The sequence below is a fragment of the Mustela lutreola genome, chromosome 7, assembly GCF_030435805.1.
Source record: "Mustela lutreola isolate mMusLut2 chromosome 7, mMusLut2.pri, whole genome shotgun sequence".
Taxonomy (NCBI): Eukaryota; Metazoa; Chordata; class Mammalia; order Carnivora; family Mustelidae; genus Mustela; species Mustela lutreola.
In genome coordinates, this window is record NC_081296.1 from 117208370 (window position 1) to 117227979 (window position 19610).

General features: G+C 40.7%; 1 protein-coding gene across 1 annotated transcript in view; it reads right to left on the reverse strand.

Moving 5' to 3' along the window:
- ESR2 (estrogen receptor 2) overlaps nt 1-19610 on the reverse strand; it is a 69227-nt gene that overhangs the window by 17871 nt on the left and 31746 nt on the right. Inside the window, exons 5-7 of the mRNA XM_059182299.1 lie at nt 13921-14220; nt 11484-11622; nt 4824-4957 (exon numbers count right to left, since the gene is read on the reverse strand). Of these exons, the coding sequence (XP_059038282.1) occupies nt 4824-4957; nt 11484-11622; nt 13921-14220 (573 nt within the window). The remainder of the gene's footprint in view (nt 1-4823; nt 4958-11483; nt 11623-13920; nt 14221-19610) is intronic.

The following is a 19610-nucleotide window of genomic DNA, read 5'->3' on the forward strand; positions in this document are numbered from 1 at the left end:
GTAATTATTGTTACTATTGTTTTAATGTTCTTGTCTACTAATTCTATCACCTGTATCACTTTGAGGTCTTTTCTCATTTACTGGTTTTTCTCCTCACGATAGGTCATGTTTTCTGCTTCTCTGCAGGCTTGCTAACTTCTGATTGGTTATAAGACATTACAAGTTTTACCTAGTTGCGTACTGGGTATCCTTGTATTCTTCTAAATTCTCTTGAACTTTGTTCTGTGATGCAGTTAAGTTACTTGACAATGATTCTGATCCTTCAGGCATGCTTTTAAGTTGTGTTTGGTAGGGCCAGGGCAGCCTTTAGTCTAGGGCAAGTTTTACCTCACTCCTGGCACAACACCTTTTTGGGCACTATACCCAGTGTCCAGTATATTACAAGGTTTTTCCTCTGGCTATGAGAACATGAACTACTCCTGGCCCTGTGTGTATGCTAGGGATTATTCTGTCTGCTCCTTTCTGACGGCTCTTTCTCTGTCCTTGGTTAAGTTATCTTTATAAGCATGAGATTAGTACTCAGCTGAAGACTTGAAGGGCATCTGCTACAGTTCTGCAAAGCCTCTCCGTCCAGTTCTTCCCTCACCAGTAGTCTCCTCCACTGCAAATCCCAGCTGTGTTGGCTTCCCAAATTCACGACTCTGTCTCCCCAGTGCAGAGAGACCACGGATGTCTATTTGGCTTACATCCCCCTATGGAACCTGGATGTTGGCTCTATGTAGTAAACCAGATGATAAAGGGTTCACTTTTGTTCATGTCCCTTCTCTTGGGGATCACTGTCCTGTGTGGTTTGTTGTCCAGTGTCCAATGTCTATTTTATACATTCCCTTGTTTTTCTTGTTTTTCTCTAAGGTGGGAAAGTAGATTCTGTCCCCATTTTTAATGTAATGCTACAAATACTCCAGAACAAAAAACCACCTAAACCTTCAAATGCCTAAAACCTAGCACAGAAAAGACCCCTCTTTCCTCCTGACAATGGAAATTTTCCAAGAGAAACAGAATCCCATCTTCCTAAACCCATTTGGCAACTGCTACCGACTACCAAGCGGGACGGGAACTTTGTTAAAAGATTTCCTAAATGGAGATTTACTGTAAACAAATTCCACTCAATTTACCACTACAAGTGGTAATTACCTCACATGCCTGACTCACCCTCTGTAATTCTCCTAATACAGCAGCTCTGTCACATGCTGCAGGAGGAATGCCTCAGCCTTAGTCTTTCCCATTTGCACAGATGATGCTTCTGGCTTTCACAACAACACAATATGATGTCTCAGAGACTAAGGTAAGGAACCTTGCCAAACACAAGGCTTTATACTGCAAAGTGTTGTAACAAGAAGCAAATGGCTTTCCAAGGAGTGCTTTGCTGCACAGAAAAGAGTTCTAAATTATTTCTGCAAGTAAGAGAAGCCCCATAACCTGGCATTTGATGATCTTCCTTGGCCAAGATGGGAATGCAATTTTCAAGCAAATCCCCCTTTAACACAGGCAGACATGGTGGCACACAGGGGAGGTAAGGTCTGTAGGAGGGTTCAAAAGGATCAGGAAAAGTGGATTTTCTTCCATGATCACTTTCAGATGTGTCAGAGGGACATTTTTTTCCATGCACATCCCCTTAATCTCTGAGGTAAGCTGGGCCCTTGTATTGTGTTGTAAAAGGTGAATGGTAACAAATGTCAAGAAGGCGCCAGAAGTCCCAGAGCATTTAAGGAGTCTTCCTGGCTTTCCCTACAATTTTCATTTGTCCAACAATTGACCTTTTCTAGTCACAGATTGTTTTCCTGAGCTGGTGTTGAGAGTGCATTGGGTCTAGGGAAAATGTCCTGTCAGACAGGTAGGGCCAGAGTAAAACCCAATTCAGCAGTACCCAAAGGTTGTCTACAGGATCTCTGCACCTCGCATGATCTTCAGATTCCTTCTTTGTTGGACCCCCTTCCCCTTCCATCAAGACTTACCCCAGAGCCAGCTATGTATCTCCATGCTCTATCCCAGGGCTATTCAGAGTGTTACCAGTCCACAGATATAAGTAGAAACTGAGAGTGAACACTGGGAAACTCTTACAGCAATTGACAGAATAATTTTAAATCAACTTAATGTAATAACAAAAAGCTAGCCTTGTATTTTGCAGTTTTATTTTTCCTAATAATGTTTTTATTATATTTTATCAAAGTAACGGTCTATAATAATTTAGAAACTAAAAAAGAAAAAGAAACCTGATCCTTCACCACAAATAGCTTGAGAAGCACTGCTCTATAGGTGTCCCTTTCCCCTCCCATCAAATCTAGTGCCAACATCCAAGAGTATGTGGGGTGTTAGACATGCAGAAAGGTATAGGCTACAGAAGGAGAAGTCAGCTGGGCCCAGAACATGGCCACAGGTTCTGCACTGAGCTTTAGCTTCAGGAACTGCTGCACTGGCTGATTTAAAATAAAGTAGCATAATACGATCCCACAGATTCCTATTATTTAAAATATGAAAGTTCTAAGGTGAGATAAAATCTAGATAGGAAGGCCCCAGATGATCTTGAAATGGAGTTAGCTCTAAGTCATCAGTTTGAGGATTCAAACTTGCATATCATATTATTTCAGAAAGAAAGAAACCAACAAGAGTAAGTAGCAAAGCGATTACCACCAGGGATAGCAGCTGGACCAAATAGCAGGTGAGACAGTAAACTGAACAGCGTGAACACTACATAGAAACTTAGAAATGTGGACAAAACAGCACCACATTTATTGCAGCAATGTTTACAACAACAACAATAAAAAAAAACCTGTAGGGGACGCCTGGGTGGCTCAGTTGGTTAAGCAGCTGCCTTCGGCTCAGGTCATGATCCCAGCGTCCTGGGATCAAGTCCCACATCGGGCTCCTTGCTCGGCAGGGAGCCTGCTTCTCCCTCTGTCTCTGCCTGCCACTCTGTCTGCCTGTGCTCGCTCTCGCTCCCTCTCTCTCTCTGACAAATAAATAAAATCTTTTAAAAAAAATAAAAATAAAAAAATTTTAAAAACCTGTAGATAAGTAAAGGTCCATCAATAAAGAAATGGTTGAACAATTTAGACAATGTCCTCACTCAAAGATTGAGTTAGATGTCTCCCAGTTTTACAGCATTTTGGGAAACGTAAAAAAGCAAGACACAGAGAAGTATTTGTATATTACATTTCCCAATTTTTTAAATGGTGGGGGGAGGGCTTATCTTTGTGGATATTAAAAGTGCGGTATTCTTTTAAAAGATAACTAGAGGATGGAAGAAGGTATGAAGTCTATCCTCCTGCAAGATTAGCAGCTTGGTGTTGGGGTGAAAGGGTCAAGCAAGGGTTAAAGTCTTTATAATTTTTTATCATAAATGACCATAAAAAATGTTATGCTGTTTATGTAAAATGACATGTATAAGCTTGTGTGTGCCTGGATGTCTCTCTCTATATGTCTGTATACATACATACACCTATCGACCAATCCATCTCTATCTACCTATCGACCTACCTACATCTGTCAAGAGCTGCCTATCTACAGAGAGCTGTTTGAGACTGGTCACCAGGGTGCCTGGGTGGCTCAGCTGGTTAAGTGACTACCTTCAGCTCAGGTCATGATCCCAGGGTCCTGGGATTGAGCCCCACACCAGGCTCCCTGCTCTGTGGGGAGCCTACTTCTCCCTCTCCCTCTGCTGCTCTGCCTGCTTGTGCGTTCTCACTCAGTCAAATAAATAAATAAAATCTTAAAAAATGAAATTATAAAAAAAAAAAAAAAAAAAAAGATTGGTCATCAAAGGTATGGTGGTTATTTTGCCCAGGCACAGGGGAGAATCCTGGTGATTTATTTCTTCCTTATATGTCTTCCTCTTGTTTGAATGTTTACAGTAACCAGGGATAACTTACATAATAAGAAAAAAGCAGGAATGCCACAACACCCATGATACTTTCAACTTCTCTCTTATTTCCCGCCTCTAACCCCTGTGTTTCTTTCAGGTCAGGCCCTTCCCCCCCAACCCCAACCCCTACCCTCACCCCCACCCTGGTCCTAAGCACCAAGTCAGTTCTGGCTCTCACTGTCCCGGGCCCCTGCGCCTGTCTCTCCCCTCTCCAGCCAATCCTTCATGTGGCAGCCAGAGGGACCCTGATGGAGGACCTATTAGATGACACTCCCCCATGTGCACCTCTCCTAGGGCTGCTCGGAACCTGAGGGGCGGTTCTCGGCCGGATGTGCAGCGTAATCTCTGGCACGGGACTGTTCTCAACTGTGCACACCTCCCTCTGCTCTTCTACTGCACCACCTGCAGAACGTATGCCCGCCCCGACCACGTGCTTCCCCCCACCCTCCTCTGCTTCCCTACAGTCCTGCGAACACACTCTATTAAACCACTCATCGTTCTTTTTACTTATTTGTTTTCTCTTCCTCCCTCCCTCCCTACGCTGGGAGGCAGGACTGTATCTTCAATGTCTTTACCAAATGAATAAATGAAACCAAGGAATGAATGAATTTGTAAAAGTAAAGCAGTAAATATAAATGAACGTCAACCACATACAATGCCTGTATAAATGATGAACAAAGGCTGCAAAGTAAGTATTTTAAAGTTCATTTTTTTCCTTTTCCAGCAGTGGCTTGGGCCACTTTTTAAATTACTGCCAGTAATTCAGTCAATGAATAATTTATATTCAAGTTACCAAACGTTAACTACACTTTCAATCCCTATAAAATGAAACAGAAGTCAGAAAGAAAGCCATTTCCCCCTTCTTCAATAAAATAAGTTCAATACTGTTCTTCACTCCATGCCAGTTCTAGAAACAGCAACTCTCCCCCATAAAACATAGCCCAGCTGTGTGACTACTTACTGGAGTTGAGGAGGACCATGGCCTTGACACAGAGATACTCTTTGTGTTGGAGTTTTAACTCACGGAACCTTGAAGTTGTTGCCAAGAGCATGTCGAAGATTTCCAGAATTCCTTCTACACATTTCCCCTCATCCCTACAAAAGTTCATTTGGAAATTAAGAAACATGCAGCACTAGGCAACCATTAAAAGCAATAAGGAGTATTTTCTTGTTAATCTCAAATTTCATCTTGTACACCCTTTAACAAAATGGTAATGAAAGCACCTCCAACGATATGAAATTACTAGAATTATCTTCATATAAAGAGGACAGGGAACTTTCTCTAAATTCTAAAAGCAAACACTTGTAATAAATACTATTTAGGCAAAAACATGCATTGAAAATACACTTACCTTCTACCCATTCACCAAATGTTTCAACGGAATACATTTTTCTTTTATTTTTTAATTTAAAAAAAAAATTTTTTTTTAAAGATTTTATTTATTTATTTGTCAGGGATACAGGGAGAGAGAGTGAGCGAGCACAGGCAGACAGAGAGACAAGCAGAGGCAGAGGGAGAAGCAGGCTCCCTGCCGAGCAAGGAGCCCGATGTGGGACTCCATCCCAGGACGCTGGGATCATGACCTGAGCCGAAGGCAGCTGCTTAACCAACTGAGCCACCCAGGCGTCCCTCAACGGAATACATTTCTGTTGATTGTTTTCTATCTAAACCATTTTGGCCAACCAGCCAGAGTTATGACATATACTACTAAAATGAAACATTTTATGTTCCCCTCAGAAGACTCTGAAGCGCTAACGAGAGTTACCAGAGCAAATGGCCTAAAAAGAAACAACCCTTTACATCTAGGGCTTAACTCACTCCCTGGCGGTCACTTAGAAACCAGTGGGGCAACTAAGAGACATTGAACATAACTTGAAAAAAAGCTAGTCTGATACACAAAGAAATCACAATTAGAGAAGACGGAAAGGAAGGCTGAGAGGGAGACATGAACATTTTTCACTTGCCAACGATTATTTTTAAGCAAAAGTTTTAGACAAACTTTGAACCATGTAATCAAAATTCTTTTGAACATTCATAGAAAGGAATTTTTATGCATACTTTTGAAGGAAATTACTTGAACTGTATTTAGAAAATACCAGCTTCAATTAACTCCAGCCAGACACACATTATTCTGCCTCACTGCTCCCCAAAAACCTTCTATTATCATCAGTCGTAGGCACTGGAAGCCCTTGACAAGCAGTTAGATGGTTTTGCCATGAAACTTCCACCTGCTTCTCGACACTTGCCATGAAGGATGAAGGGGAGCCTGGCAGCAGTGGGTGTCTGCGAGTTTCATCTTTAGTCTCCCTCGCAGCCCCTGAAGGGCACCTGAGATCTTCAGAGAACTGGCTGCTCCCCTTCTTCCTTCCCCCAGCCCCAAGCCAGGACATTTCCGATGATGGCAGCGGCTGGGCAAAGGGTCTCCGTGAAACTCAAAGCACGGACACCAATGGGAACCACCAAGGCTGGGGCAGCCTTTGCCACTGGACTCTCTGTGAGGGCAGCAGCTTGCCAGGATCCTGTGTCCCCCAGCATTTAGACCACCCCCCGACTCACCTACACAAAGCTACCAGCAAATACACTGTGAGTTCCAAACAAACATGTTAGCTTCTGCAACGACCTGAGGCTTTCTGAAAATGCACAGGGTAAGTGATAAAACACCCATGCCACATAATCAAATCACTGTGCTTATGGACAATTAATTATTGAAATCTGTCATTGCTGGGCTTGATTACATCGGACACCAAGAAAAGCTGGTTCTAAAATATCTTGGGGTTGGGAGGGGCACTTGGCTGGCTCAACCTGTAGAGCATGTGACTCTTGATCTCAGGGTTCCAAATTCGAGCCCCCAGTAGGTATAGAGATTACTTAAAAATAAAATCTCAAAAAAAAAAGTATAAAATCTCTGGGAATAAATTAAAAGCCCACCAACTCCTGCATTGATTGTTTAATAGTTTGATTCTTTACTTTTCTGTGAGACTCAGTCAGAGATGGGGTCATGTCACTCCCCAGAGAGTCTAAGACCATTCATCTGAAATCAATCCTGTTTTGCAGAGGTTGCCTTACACCTAAAAACACATCCCTGCATGTTGAAATTTGTATCATTTCCTCATTGAAATGCATGCCGTTTTATTTATTATAATTTTTTTATTATTTATGTTAGTCACCTTCCAGTACATCATTAGTTTTGGATGTAGTGGTCCATGATTCACTGTTTGCGTATAACACCCAGTGCTCCATGCAATATGTGCCCTCCTTAATACCCATCATCAGGCTCACCCATCCCCTCATCTCTCTCCCCTCTAAAACCCTCAGTTTGTTTCCTGGAGTCCTTGGTCTCTCATGGTTCGTCTCCCCTCTGATTTCCCCCCTTCATTTTTCCCTTCCTTCTCCTAATGTCCTTCATGCTATTCCTTATGTTCCACAAGTAAGTGAAACCATATGATAATTGTCTTTACAACATGCCATGTTAAATGCAGATTCATATTTTAAAAACAGAGGGAAAGTTTATATGCCAGAGCTTCCTAAGCCCTGAGAATTGCTACAACTCACAGTAATCAGAACATGTGTACCTCACAGAAAGTGAATCTCTAAACTAATTCTTTTTTTTTTTTAAAGATTTTATTTATTTATTTGACAGAGAGAGATCACAAGAAGGCATAGAGGCAGGCAGAGAGAGAGAGAGGAGGAAGGAGGCTCCCTGCTGAGCAGAGAGCCCGATGCAGGACTCGATCCCAGGACCCTGAGATCATGACCTGAGCCAAAGGCAGTGGCTTAACCCACTGAGCCACCCAGGCGCCCCTCTAAACTAATTCTAAAGAACGAAGGCTGATCGCTTTTCTTAGCAGCTGTGACAGCCAACCATTTCAGTCAAGGGGTGGCATGGTTAGGATATTTTTATTCAATTCACAGGCTGGGGAAACCAAATACATTTTTTAGGAAATAAATGGGAAATACAGGAAATAAGGTATAATACCTCATAAATGATATCCTAATAAAATTCTGCCTGAAATGAGTTCTATAGAGGAAGGACTTTTAAATAATATATTAATGACATCTATTATACTTATTTCATAACTATGGAATGAAACGGAATTTGGACTAAGAAATTGGGATAAGATTAAAAGATCTGAATTAAAGAGAGAGGACGTATGGTTTGAATGTTAAAATACTGAAACAATCTATAATCAAACCAAACCACTCACAGAAACTTACTTTTGCACATTTGTCCAGAAATTAGGGCTAAGCAAAAATAAAATAATAAGTAGAGGTGGAATGTCCAATTATGTGCCAGCGACTACTTGATAAAAGAAAGTGATTCTGTTCTATACCAAGGACAAAATGTTGAATGAGTGAATGTTGCTTTGGGTGCACTATTTTGTACCTACATACATACCACTGGCAGCACACATGTGGGCGTATGTAGACCACACACAGTTCACTTCTGGGCAGGGGGAGGGCACTAGAGTTGGGGGGGGGACGAGCTCCTGGCTTAACACATGGAGAAGACTTAAATATTAAACTGATGTGAAAATTCCCTACATACAAAAAGGGAAATGAAAATTTTAAAGTGAAAATTCTTAGGGTGTCTTGAAATTCAACGCACACATCACTGATAGGAATGCAAGCTCAGTACATTTACAATATGATTCCATGGAATTCCACTAATGTCCACAATGGGGTCCAAGCCCAGATCCAAACACCCTCTTTTTAATGATATGCAACATTAGACAGTTGCCTGCTGATGTCAAGGACATACATGTCTTAGCATATATGATTTTTTTAGGCAAGCAGAAGCTCAGATTCTGTGGCAGATCCCCACATGAATTTTTGATCTAGTGGTTACTGAGAGAAGAAACACCTTGTTTAGAAATAAGCTGAAGTGACCGGAATTTCCTCTCATCCAGAGTAGGTTCAAGTTTTCTCACTACAGAAGCCTCAACAAGAATGAAGGACAGCAGCAATTATTATCTCCGTCTGCACAGTGAGCTAATTTAGTTGTATTCATACCTTCTACGGTCACACCACCACTGGATGGAACTGATAGGACAATCTGCCAAAAGACAGTGATTTTCAAGTACTGTGCAAATTATTTATTCATGTTGCAGAGAAACCTCATAATACTTCTTTATGATGTGTAATCTCTGACTTTTTAAATTAGGAACACTTGGAGCATTGTTGAATAGGCAACCCCCCAGAAAAACATGTTCACATAAAACAATATTCATCTGTATTATATATGCATGAAGGAACTGAACTATCTTAGACTTGAAATTCTTGACTTCACCAAGTTTATGTGTTGGCAATATGAGAGATTGCAAGAAAAAATAACCATGACAGGTACCAAAAATGCCCGCTCAATGTCAAGGCACTTAAAATTGCAGAGACTCCAATACTCAGATATATACATCTGTATGCCTTACGACACGATACTTTCACATATTTATAGAGTAATGGGAGGGGAGTCTGAATGGCTCAGTCAGTTAAGTATCCAACTCTTGATTTCGGCTCAGGTAGGGATCTCAGAGTCATAGGGTCAGGCCCGGCGTCAGGTTCCACACTCCGCATGGAGCCTCCTTGTCCCTTTCTCTCTGCTCCTTCCCCTGTGCTCTCTCTCAGGTAAGTAAGTAAATAAATAAATAAAATCTTTAAAAAGGACTGTGAGTCTATTAAAATAATTTGTAAGAAAAATTACTTTTTTTCTCCTATTACGTAACCAAAAGGTAGGCCTAACGTAGGCCTAACATTTGTCCAGGATGTATGTCCATTTACAGTAACTTAAACTTACAGGAATTAAAGAACCCAAACAAAGAGGAGAGTTAATTCTCCTAAAAACCAGGAATGAAAGAGTCACTGAACATAAACATTAAATGTGGCACCAATTTAGAGATCAAGACAAAAAATAAAGTAACTTAATAAGTGTCTGCAAATGTATTGATTCATCAAGGGATGAAACTTCTTCCTAGTACTAAGTTCTAAGAGAATTATGTGTGTATAATATGTGTGTGTGTGTGTGGCTTATTTGAACACCAAGTGGAACATAATGAGTGAATGAATGAGAGTAATGACTTGGCTGGGTGCGTGGCTTTTCCGTCTGCCTTGTAACACAGATCTAGATCTTCGATGAAAGCAAGAGGAGTAGGTTTGTGAAGTGGGCAGAGAGTAAAATAGAGTTGTTCTAAGATAAAAGAATAAAGTAGAAAGTCACTTTGCCTTTCAGCCTCCTGTTTCCCCTCCCAGTTCTCTATCCCACTGAGAGGCATGTCCTATCATACAGGGAACTACTGTTATATTAAGAACATGGACTTCATAGCCCCAAAGTCCAGATCCACCACTTACTACTCTCTACCTGCAGGCAAATTACCTAACCCCAACATTTCCACATCTGAAGAATAGTGGTAACGCCCCGACTCAGAAAGGGCACTTACGATGATGAAGTGAGTTAACACATCAAGTGCTTAAGAGGGTGCCTGGCACATACAAGCCAGTAATTTGGCTATTCTGATTGCTACTGAAGGGTCTGGACTTCCAGAACCTTCTTCTATGGTTTAACATCTGGGCGTGCTCCCTCCTGAGCCACAGCCCAAGCTCTAGCTCTTGCCAAAGGCCCTGCTCTCCACCAAAATAGCTACGTTACTTAAAATAGTGCTCATTGTCAGTGTTGTGACAATGGACAGAATGGGTGCTAAAACCTTGAGGTTATCACTTTTTATTTGTGTAATATGTGCAGAGGGGTCTTCTGATGATCCAAGTAGGCGAGAGCAAGGTCTTCAGATGCTCTCGAACCGTATAATAGCGTCCTTCTACTCCATGCACAGAATCAAATGTGACTGAACATCCTACTTGAGAACTTTTTCAAAATAAAGAATGTGGAGCTCTATTTCCATCAAGATTTTTAACCTGCTCAAATGTATAACAGGAAAGAGGTCTATATTTTGAACTAAAATTTTGAGTGTTGTCTATTCTAGCTTTTCCTCCATGAACAGTTTACCTGAGTCAATTAAAAATGGGTTCCTTTCCTGTGCCATCTTTAAAAGAAAACAAAATGTAATTGAGTGATGGCACTGGCACGATGATTCCCCAATTTCCATTACCTTTCATTGGTTTTAAGAACTGTTCCTTCCACTGCTATTGTCAATAATGTTACAGAATATGTGCACTTACAAGTCAAAGCACATTAAAATAAGCTTTGCAGATTTGTAAGAATCTTATCACCTGTCTAGACAGAGATAGACATAGTCCCTATAAGTGGAAACTGAACAGCAGGACAATTTAAAATTATAAACTGAAAATGCAATTTTTAACACAGACAAATCCGTGTTAAAATTGTACATTTTAACATGCTGACTTGTTAAACATGTTTGACTTGTACATTTACTGGCCACCTAGTCTACACGATATAGGCCCTGCTATGGTCTGTAAAGGCTGCCACACCACAGCTTAAAATGAGGCACAGGACACTGAACCCTGGGACCCAGGGTCTCCTTCCCGGGCTCTCGACCTGGGGAAGGAATTCATGATTTTATCAACCTCTTAGTTCCCCCTTTAGATGTGAGATTTTAATTGCAGCACCCAGGACTCAAACAGGTCAGAGAAGAAACATGATGTCTTTTTTCTCACCTGTCCAGAACGAGGTCGGGGGCAAAGATGAGCTTGCCCGGGTGGTCAATGGAGCGCCACATCAGCCCCACCATTAGGACCTCCATCCAGCAGCTCTCCAGGAGGCGCACTTGGTCGTAGAGACTGAGCTCCACAAAGCCTGGGGAAAGCAAGAGGCTATGAGACATACCCACTCTCCTCCTCAATTCCCTGTTTCTGTGACAACAGAAGGGCAAGGTTTAACAAGCTATTGAAAACACAAGCAATACAAGGAAACACTCAATACTTTAAAGATGTGGTTAAATTTAAAGATGTGGTTAAAATGACCTAAGGAAGGAAATTCTGAACTCAGGGGAGGCAGTCTCACACTGTCCAGCCTTGGAGACCTTCTAGGGATGAATCTATTCCATTTAAGATTTATAAAGGATGGTTACCCAGGCTTATAGCTCCCCAGACAAATGCTAGGGATGAACAGAAAGCTGGAACAGATCATTTTCAGTTACATTTTAAAAATTCCTCTGCACTGCTGAGAAAGATGAGTCAGCTGCCAGCCAGAGGCTGCCAGTCTGGCCCAGTCCACAAGAGGGGCTGGAAGGGGTAGGGGGATGGGCTGGGGGGAGGGGTGTGCAGGACACGCAGAGAGACCAGCACCAGCCCCTGCAGAAAGTCAAGGCTTCAACTGAAAGAGATCTCCAGTTGCTTAAAATTTCAGTCTTAGAATCATTCTTCTGAGTAGGAGTGCTGTCTCCAGGCTACTCTATCCTGAAAAGCAAACGTAACAATTGAAGCAGGTCCCAAGAGCTCAAAAGCCTAACAACATGGATTGGTCCAAACATCAGAAAGAAACAGGTGATCTGGAGGGAGGTGAGCACTTTCAAAGCAAAGCTGAGATCACTGGTGCTTCCTCCACAACCATGATAAGAAGAGAAGGCCGGGTAATATAAAAACTAACCAAAAACACGGCTCAAGGAGTGCAACAGACTCTGGTTATGATCCCGGCTCAGCCTCATCCTAGCTAGTTATGGAATCTCCTTTCAAGTCAATTTTGTTACAGAAAAAATGAGGAGTAACAATGACTACCCTCCAAGAATGCCCGTAGGTAATCTCTTCCAGCATCCTCGTTTTACAGATGAGAGGACCACGGCTCGGGAAGCACACGCGGTTCAAACCTGTGAGTAATACAATGCCGGTGTGCACATAGGAGACCTGAATGGAGGGAATCACGAACGGCAAGATGGCTCAGTCCTCCTCCAAAATTGCACCTTGTCCTAACACACGTACATGTGCCAATCTCACCTGCGGTTACAGACAATAAGCCTGCCCACGGGACATTAGGCTTCTTATATTTGCAGATATTCAACAAGGTCAAGGTGAGGTGATATTTTATTATTTTTCTTTTTAATTTTGGAAAATGACAACACCCACTAAGAGAAGAAAGAAAAATCACACCTTTAGACTATGCCTAAATTTTCTGAAAATTTTTTTACAACACTAGGCTTGAAGAAGGACTAAAGCAGCTCAGGAATTCAGTTTTGTTATGGCACAAAGAAGCTACATGGTTTTCAATGATCGCTAATTTCACCACCACTCTCCGCGTGGGGTCCTGAAAACCAGCGTTCGGCATACGTGTAGCACGACAGCTAGAGGAAGACCCATCAGTATTGTCTCCTGTGAAAAGAGCAGGGAAAATAACAGAATTCCAGCTAAGGGGAAGATCTAGACTATCAAAACAAAACTAGACACCAGGAGATCCTCAGGAAGCTCGGAAGGATTGGGCACAAACCAACAAAGGACCCAAGAGATACTATTACACTAGGCCTGGGGTCCCACAGCTCTTTTCCCCCAACTCCTCCCCACTGAGCTTCTCAGAAGCTCCCAGACTTTACACTTTGCCTAAAGCGGTTGCAGCCTGCAGGCCGTGGGAACTGTCCCTAGTGGCTTAGAACCTGGAGCGAGACCTCATTTCCTAGATGATTGTAAATATGCACATGGAGAAGCCCTGTCGGGGGATGGGCTGCTGCCATTCTGTGTTAGAATTCTAGATTCACTTTCACAGAAACACCAGTTCAAATGATAATGAGGTGGTAATTGTAGCACAATATGCAGTGTTTCAGGTATATATCACAAGCTGGCCTGCCCCTAGAATTTCTTGCCCAAATGGCCACTTTCAGCCCACTTCCAGAGTCTGGGTGGGTTTTTTACGTGGGTCCACCCTCTCAGTCCACATCTCAACATGAGGTGTCCGACAGGCTAGTGTGGTTAGGAGATGTGGCCGCAGGAGGATGGGGTGTGGACAAGGAAGAAAGAACATATTTCATTTAAGATTATAAATCAAGTTGTCAACTCTTACACACCCAGACATCATTTGTGTAGACCTCCATTTGGTACCCTTGCCCTACACATGTTAAGGGCAGGCCTTTCTTCTATAACTAAAAAGCTAACATCCAGAGAGCCCTACCTGGAATTTTCTTGGCCCAGCCAATCATGTGCACCAGCTCCTTGTCGGCCAGCTTGGTCAGGGACATCATCATGGAGGCCTCGGTGAAGGGCGTGCTGGGGCGGCTCACGAGCACATGGGGCGGCTCTGCCTCCAGGAGCGTGAGCACCAGCTGCTCCGGGCTCAGGGCGCTCAGCAGCAGCTCCTTCACTCGGGTCACATGTCCGCCATTTTTCTTGGCTTTGCTCAGGCAGTGCAGCTGCTCCTCGGAACTTTTCTGCCTTCGCATAACACGGTACCCACACCTTTCCCTCCGGGAACCTAAACCGGAGAGATGATAACACAGTAGTTTCCCGTGGTTTCCCCCAACCCAACATTCAAGTTCCCTGAGTCACCAGGGCAAGAGTGAGGTCATGACCTGGGTCCAGCTTCACGAAGTGTGTTAGACCAGAAGCCTGGCTTATTTCCTGGAACCTGTGGGGCAAGTTCCAAAGATCATTACATTTGAGTCTATTTTAACAAAGCCAAAATACAACTTTTTAGGAACAATAGCCCAAATGAACTTAAACTCTCCATTTCAGGATCACCTATGGATACTAAATCTATTTCTCTTTTAAAGAGCGCTGGCATACCTCAGTTTCCAAACCACAGAATTAGGAATATTCTTTTTTTTTTTTAATTTTTTAAAGATTTTATTTATTTATTTGACAGACAGAGATCACAAGTAGGCAGAGAGGCATGCAGAGAGAGAGGAGGAAGCAGGCTCTCCATGGAGCAGAGAGCTCGATGTGGGGCTCTATCCCAGGACCCTGAGATCATGACCTGAGCTGAAGGCAGAGACTTTAACCCACTGAGCCATCCAGGCACCCCTAGGAATATTCTTGAGACAAAAGATGGGGAAAAGTTAAGAACTGAGTATTGATACTTCCAAACAGTTATCTAATAATATACATTAATATTATAATATACATTATCTTATAATATACATTCTTAAAATGTTTATATGCACATATGTGTGTTTACACATACACATGAACACATATGTATTCTTTTTACATATTTGCACAAATAAATATATTTCAAGTAATATTTTTTTAAAAATTTATTTGACAGAGAGAGAGACAGTGAGAAAGGGAACACAAACAGAGGGAGGGGGAGGGGGAGAAGTTGCCTCCCCACTGAGCAGGGAGCCCAATGCAGGGCTCAATCCCAGTGATACCATGACCCTGGTATCATGACCTGAGCCAAAGGCAGACGATCAATGACTGAGCCACCCAGGCACCCCTTCAGTAATAAATTTTTTAAAAATCTAAAAAATATGGAAGAGTACAAATTTTGGTATAAATCCTTTCAGTTTTAATGCTTTTTACTTTTCCATATTTTATATGCAAAATTTGGGTCACAGTATATATACGTTATTTTTAAACTTTTTTTTTACTAAAAATGTATTATTGTACAATTTAAAAATCTATGCAGCATTCTGTTTTATGAAGATAGCATCACTTTATCTAAAGTGTCCCCGTTGGGGCACCTGGGTGGCTCAGTGGGTTAAAGTCTCTGCCTTAGGCTCAGTTCATAATCCCAGGGTCCGGGGATGGAGCCCCACATCAGGCTGTCTGCTCAGCAGGGAGCCTGCTTCCCCCCTCTCTCTGCCTGCCTCTCTGCCTACTTGTGATCTCTGTCAAATAAAAAAAAATTAGTAATAATAATAAAGTGTCCCCTGTCAATGGAAATCTAGGTTAGTCCTAATTTCTTTCTTTCATAGTACAATGAAAATGCATCTTTGTACACATATCTAATTCATTCCCAAAAATAAACTCAAAGAAGTCAAGCTGCCAAACCAAGGAGTATACACATTTAAGATTTTGACACATATTAATAGGTTACCTTCTAAAACTATTTTAAAATTGATCATACAGACAATACTTTAAGGAGCTTCCTATTTTCTCATAACACCATTGGGCAATAAAAGTCATTTCTAGGAGTGCTTCAGTGGGTCAAGCCTCTGCCTTCGGCTCAGGTCATGATCTCAGTGTCCTGGGATGGAGCCCTGCATTGGACTCTCTGCTCGGTGGGGAGCCTGCTACTTCCCACTCCCTGCTCCGCCTGCCTCTCTGCCTACTTGTGATATCTGTCAAATACATAAATAAAATCTTTAAAAAAAAAGTCACTTCTAATCTTTGCTAATCTGACAAGTGACTAAACAATCTCATTTTACTTTGTATTCTTTTAATTAGTAGTGAGAATGACTAATATATTTGCCATACTTTGTATTTCTTTTACTGGTGTATCACCTATTTGTTTCTTTTCCCCTTTTCCTGCCTAATAACCTATAAAGTCTATCTAGTAACTATAGATAACTTCTGTTATGTGCCATATTTGTCTTGTTATATAGCTTTTAACTTTACTCATGGTATCTGCTGTCCTAAGAAGATTTAGTGCACAGTCAAATCTGTCTTTTCTTTCACATCAAGATATACAAATATTTTCTTATATCTTCTTTAAGCACTTCTGGGGTTCAAATCTATTTGAAATTTTATGTATGTTTGTATCATGTCATATTGATATTTCATGTCATATTCTTCAAATGGATGTATAATTTTCCCTGTAGCATTTATTTCCCAAGGTTTTCCCACTGATTTTTATAAATATATATATAAAAGTATCTTCTTCCAGGGGCACCTGGGTGGCTCAGGCAGTTAAGTGTCCAACTCTTGATCTCAGCTCAGGTCTTGATCTCAGAGTGGTGAGTTCAAGCTCTGCATTGAAAAAGTATCTTCTTCTGGATTTTCTCCTCTTTCATATATACACATGTGTGTGTATATGTATGTGTGTGTGTGTGTATGTGTGTGTATTTTTTTTTTTTTTACTCCTGTGCTGGTATATATTTTAATTACTGTTGGCTTATGGGTCAGAAATACAATGGGATAGGTCTTTAAGATGGTATGGGGAGGGAGAAACCTTCAATTTAGAATTATATTCCCAGCTAAACTATCATTCAAGAGTGACAATAAGTTAAAGACATTTGAATTAAGCAAAGATTAAAAAGATATGCCCTTTTGAAAAATTACTGTGTTATTTGGGATGAAGAAAAATGAACCCAAGAGAAGCAATGAAATTCAAGATGCAATGGTAAGAAAATAAATTGGTAAGCATGAGCAGAAACCTAATAAACATAGAATGAATAAAGTAATAATTTTTGGAGGTACAGAAATAAAGTAGAACCAAATACTGGGTAATAATAAATAAGATGAAAAGTGAGTAATTTTGGCTGGAGCTTTCTAAGATCCTTAATTTGGAAAGAGAAATATCTATTAGAGTGGCATGAAATTAATCAAGAATGCATTGCTAAAGGGCACCTGGGTGGCTCAGTGGGTTAAAGCCTCTGCCTTCATCTCAGGTCATGATCCTGGGGTCCTGGGATCGAGCCCAGCATCGGGCTCTCTGCTCAGCTGGGAGCCTGCTTCTTCCTCTCTCTCTCTGCCTGCCTACTTGTGATCTCTGTCAAAGAAATAAATAAAATCTTTAAAAAAAAAAAAAAGAATGCATTGCTAAAATAGAACTATCACTAAAATAATTGAAACCACATGTATAGACCTCCAAACTAGCAAAAGAGGAGAAATAAAATAAGAAAATGGGATCAATTCCAAAAAGGAAAAAAGAAAATATATGATGAAATTGTCAAAATCCTAAAATAAGATGACAGAAATGAATTAAAATATCAATGATCACATTAAACATAAATAGACTAAATTCATCAATTAAGAGCAACTCTGAGAACACAGTTTTTTAATCTAAACATAGACTGGTTGTAAGGGATACATTTAATGTATAGAAAAAATGAAAATAAAGGAATAGAAAAAGATAACCAGCAAAAATTAACCAAATAAATCAGTTACTCTATCAATATCAGACACTAACCCTTAAAAATCATGATTAAGTCCTCATCAGATTATAAAAGGAAGATAAATATTCTAAACCCATAAACATCAAGAAAACAACAAAACATCAACAAAACATCAAGAAAACCTACAAACATAACAGCAAAAAATGACTAAAAGAAAGAGAAATGGACAAATACATTATTATAATACATATTTTAATGTATCTCTCTCAGCAACTGACAGAGTAAACAATTAGGGGGAAAGGCAGAATACAGAACATTGGAATTGTACAACTCACAAGCTTGAGCTATAAAAACTCATGGAATTTGCAGAAATTATCACATACTAGTTCATGAATAAAATTTTAACTAAAATTGATTATCATATAGATCATACTCTTTGATCACAAAAAATACAATTTCCAAGCTCCAAAGTTTGGCACAAAAATATTTCTAAAAATCCACTGGCTAAAGACAAAAATACAAATGAAAATTAAGAAAGACATAAGTTAGGATGTCATTAGCATGGGTACAACTTTTATATGCATCCCTCCCCCCGCAAAAAACAAAACAAAACAAAACCTAAATGTTATATCTGTAAAATGCCTAGTTCCTATATTCCCACCATTATGTTTGTTCACTAAATTCAGTTGTCCACATTTTTAAAAAGAAATATTAGTTAGGAGGTAGGAGTACATTTAAAATTACTTGCTCCCAAGAAAATTTAGCTGAATTTCTTCTTATCCTTGGTTAATCAAAGTAAAAGGAAGGGCTCTATCTACCTAGAGATGATTAAATCAAGCTCTTTACTGAAAAAACTAAAAGCCTAAAGTATAATTCATTTTATTAGTAATCAGAGAGCTTTAGGTATTATTTAAGATTAATTATAACCCCAGGGTAAAATGGAACAAAATGTTTGGTTTAAAAAAGCACCTTTCTGATCACACATCTTCTTGTAAAGTGTATGAGGAAAAGGAGTTTACAAAATGGGTTTACATACAAAGAGAAAGGTTTGATTCCATGCACTCAAATTTGACCAACTTGCACTTACAAAGCCCTATACACTGGGCCCTGTACTGAGTCCTAGGGATTCTAAGATCAATAAAATAAAGCCCTTGGCAGGGAACTCACTGTTTTCTACCAAGGACATTTCTAGTGTCATGGCTTTCCCAATATAATCTTGGCAGAGTCACCCAGTGTGCCTCTGAGCAAGCCTGAAGGGGAATGCCACCAAACAGGAGTGCTCCATATTAAAAGTGATAAATAGTCCCCCCAAAAAACAGGATGATGATAACGGTGATGACAATGATAACAAAAATGGTAATAATGGTAAATGATAACAATGAGAGCTAACACGTACTGGAAAGCTTCTACATGTCAGACATTGTGTATTGTATAGAGATTATTTCATTCCAAAAACTGCCCTAGAGGGCAGGTGCTATGATCATCTCCATGACACAGAGGAGGAACCAGGCCCAAGAGAGCTCAACTAACCTGCTAAGGGTGGAAAAGCTTGAAAACAGTGAAGGCAGCATATGAACTCAAGCAATTGCCTGAATCCACAGCTGGTGCTTTTACTGCTTTATACTACCTCCCTATCAAGCCCCTTTCATGTGTATATACAGCAGATGAATCAAGAGACGGCATCTGAAAGATGTGGATTTATTCTCACAACACAGGAATACAGACCAGATGTGGCTATTCCGATTCTTCTCCTGGCTATGTACGTTTCAGTGTATCCTTATAATGAAGCCTTATCCCTCACGTTGGTCTGCGTAAGCACTCTCCCACCATTTAATCCACCATATTAATATTTCCACAGAAAACA